The sequence below is a fragment of the Chenopodium quinoa genome, unplaced genomic scaffold (assembly GCF_001683475.1).
Source record: "Chenopodium quinoa cultivar QQ74 unplaced genomic scaffold, ASM168347v1, whole genome shotgun sequence".
NCBI classification, from domain to species: Eukaryota; Viridiplantae; Streptophyta; class Magnoliopsida; order Caryophyllales; family Amaranthaceae; genus Chenopodium; species Chenopodium quinoa.
Genome location: NW_018745065.1, coordinates 1,704,168 through 1,706,454, shown reverse-complemented (window position 1 = coordinate 1,706,454; position 2,287 = coordinate 1,704,168). Strand labels below are relative to the sequence as shown.

Here is a 2,287-nt window from a genome sequence, read left to right as displayed (position 1 = left end):
ACTACGCGTCGCACTGCTAAGTTTAATGAATGGGTGGAAAGTATGGACCTCCTTGAAATAGAATTTTGTGGACCAAAGCACACGTGGTTGAGAGGTAATACCATAGAGACTCGCATCAGTGCGCGTCTGAATGGAGCCCCTGTGTAACTCAGAGTGGAGCCTCAGGTTTGCTAACGCGGCTGCTAAAAACCTCCCAGCTCTACAGTCGGACCATTGTCCGATTTTGATGGAACCAAAAGGTTTTGCTCCTATTGCTTCAATCAATAAACCCTTCAAGTTTCAGGCTGCCTGGCTAACCCATGACAACTTCCGTGTTTTTCTGGAGAGTAAATGGGTTAAATCGAGTCCCTTAGTACCGCTATTGAAAAAAGTTGGAAATGATCTGCAAGAGTGGAATAGAGAAGTATTCCACAATATTTTTAAGAAAAAGAGAAATTTGCTTGCTCGAATCACAAGGGTCCAAAAATCATTAGCAGAGCAAAGATCGAGAGACCTCATTAAGCTTGAGTCAAAACTTTGTAAAGAACTTGATGAGGTACTTGAGCAAGAAGAACTTCTTTGGTATCAAAGATCAAGAATAGAATGGATTCGTGATGGGGATCGTAATACATCGTTCTTTCACCTTAGCACCATTTCTAGACGTTGGAGGAACAACATTACTACCATTGAAGATATTAATAGTGGTGAATGGATGTTCGAGAAGGATAAAATCCAACAACACATAGTCTCATATTTCCAAAACCTGTTTACAGCAGAAGAACAACAAGCTCTCGGCCCTTTGCCAACTAGAATTTTTCCGGACTTTACTCAGAGGGATTGGAACTGCTTATCGAAACCCTTTGCAAAGTGTGAGGTTGAAAGGGTTGTTTTTGAAATGGGCTCGATGAAAGCTCCGGTTCCGGACGGTTTTCAGGCTTTATTTTTTCGGAAGCACTGGGATTTAGTAGCTGAGAATGTGTATAAAATTGCTCTTGATGCATTGAATGGGAAAGGTTTTCCAGAAAATCTAAATGAGACATTTATTGTTCTTATCCCTAAAGTTGATACTCCAGAGTTTGCAACGCAATTTTGACCCATTAGCATTTGTAATGTAGCGTACAAAATTATTACAAAGGCTATAGTCAACAGGATCAAGCCTATGATGCCACACTTATCTTCTTGCACTCAGAATAGTTTTGTGTCGGGACGACAAATTACTGATAATATTGTCATTGTACAAGAGGTCATTCATACAATGAAGCAGAAAAAAGGAGGTAAAGGTATTATGGCAATCAAGATTGATTTTGAAAAAGCATATGATCGTTTAAGTTGGGACTTTATTAGAGATACTCTGTATAAGATTCACTTTCCCCCTTTGATGACTGAACTTATAATGGAATGCATTACGATTTCTTCTATGAAAGTTATGGAATGGGGAACCGACTCCAGCTTTTAAACCGGGATGTGGTATTAGGAAAGGTGACCCTCTCTCACCATATATTTTTGTGCTATGCATGGAAAGATTAAATCAAATAATTGAGGAATCAATTCTTGCGGATAGATGGAAGCCTATTTATGCTAGTAGAAACGGTCCAAAGATCTCTAATCTTTGTTTTGCTGACGATATAATTTTATTCGCGGAGGCAAATGTGGAGCAAGCGATTGTAATACAAGAGTGTTTGGCTAGATTTTGTAGTGCATCGGGTCAAAAGGTTAGTTATCCAAAATCAAGAGTATATTTTTCTCAAAATATGCATTTAGAGAAAATTGCTGAAATCTACCATGCCTTGGGTATTGATGAGACGAATGACTTGGGTATGTACCTTGGTATGCCCACTCTTACTAGTAGAGTGACTCGGGATACATTTGCCTATTTGTGTGAGAAAATAGAACGTAGGCTTGCAGGATGGAAATCGAAATATATCTCTCTGGCTGGAAGAATAACTCTAGGAAAAACAACTTTGACGACTATGAGTTCGTATGCAATGCAAACTGCCAAGATTCCAAATTCAATTTGTGACGACATTGATAGAAAGATCCATAGATTTTCTAGGGTGGAGATGAGGAACACAGGAAAATTCATCTGATTTCGTGGGAATTTCTACAAAAATCAATGAAGAAGGGTGGCTTGGGGATAAGGTCGACTAGGCAAACAAATGCGGCTTTTCTAACCAAATTAGGATGGAGAGTTCTGATTGAACCAAATGCACTTTGGGCCCGTGTGATACATGCAAAATATTGTAAAGGCAGATGTGACATCGATATGTTTGAGCCTAAGTCAAATATGTCGAATGTGTGGCGTGGCATC

At 39.4% G+C, this 2,287-nt stretch overlaps 1 protein-coding gene across 1 annotated transcript; it reads left to right on the top strand.

Annotated features, from left to right (window-relative positions):
- The first annotated feature begins 226 nt into the window (after nucleotides 1–226).
- Nucleotides 227–1,072, top strand: LOC110709357. The gene has a single exon (XM_021887569.1). It carries the CDS (start codon nucleotides 227–229, stop codon nucleotides 1,070–1,072), a length of 846 nt encoding a protein of 281 aa, XP_021743261.1.
- The last annotated feature ends 1,215 nt before the right edge of the window (nucleotides 1,073–2,287 follow it).

What these genes read in the sequence shown, in the direction of transcription:
- LOC110709357 (XM_021887569.1), top strand. Translation starts at nt 227, where the DNA reads ATGGAACCAAAAGGTTTTGCTCCTATTGCTTCAATCAATAAACCCTTC.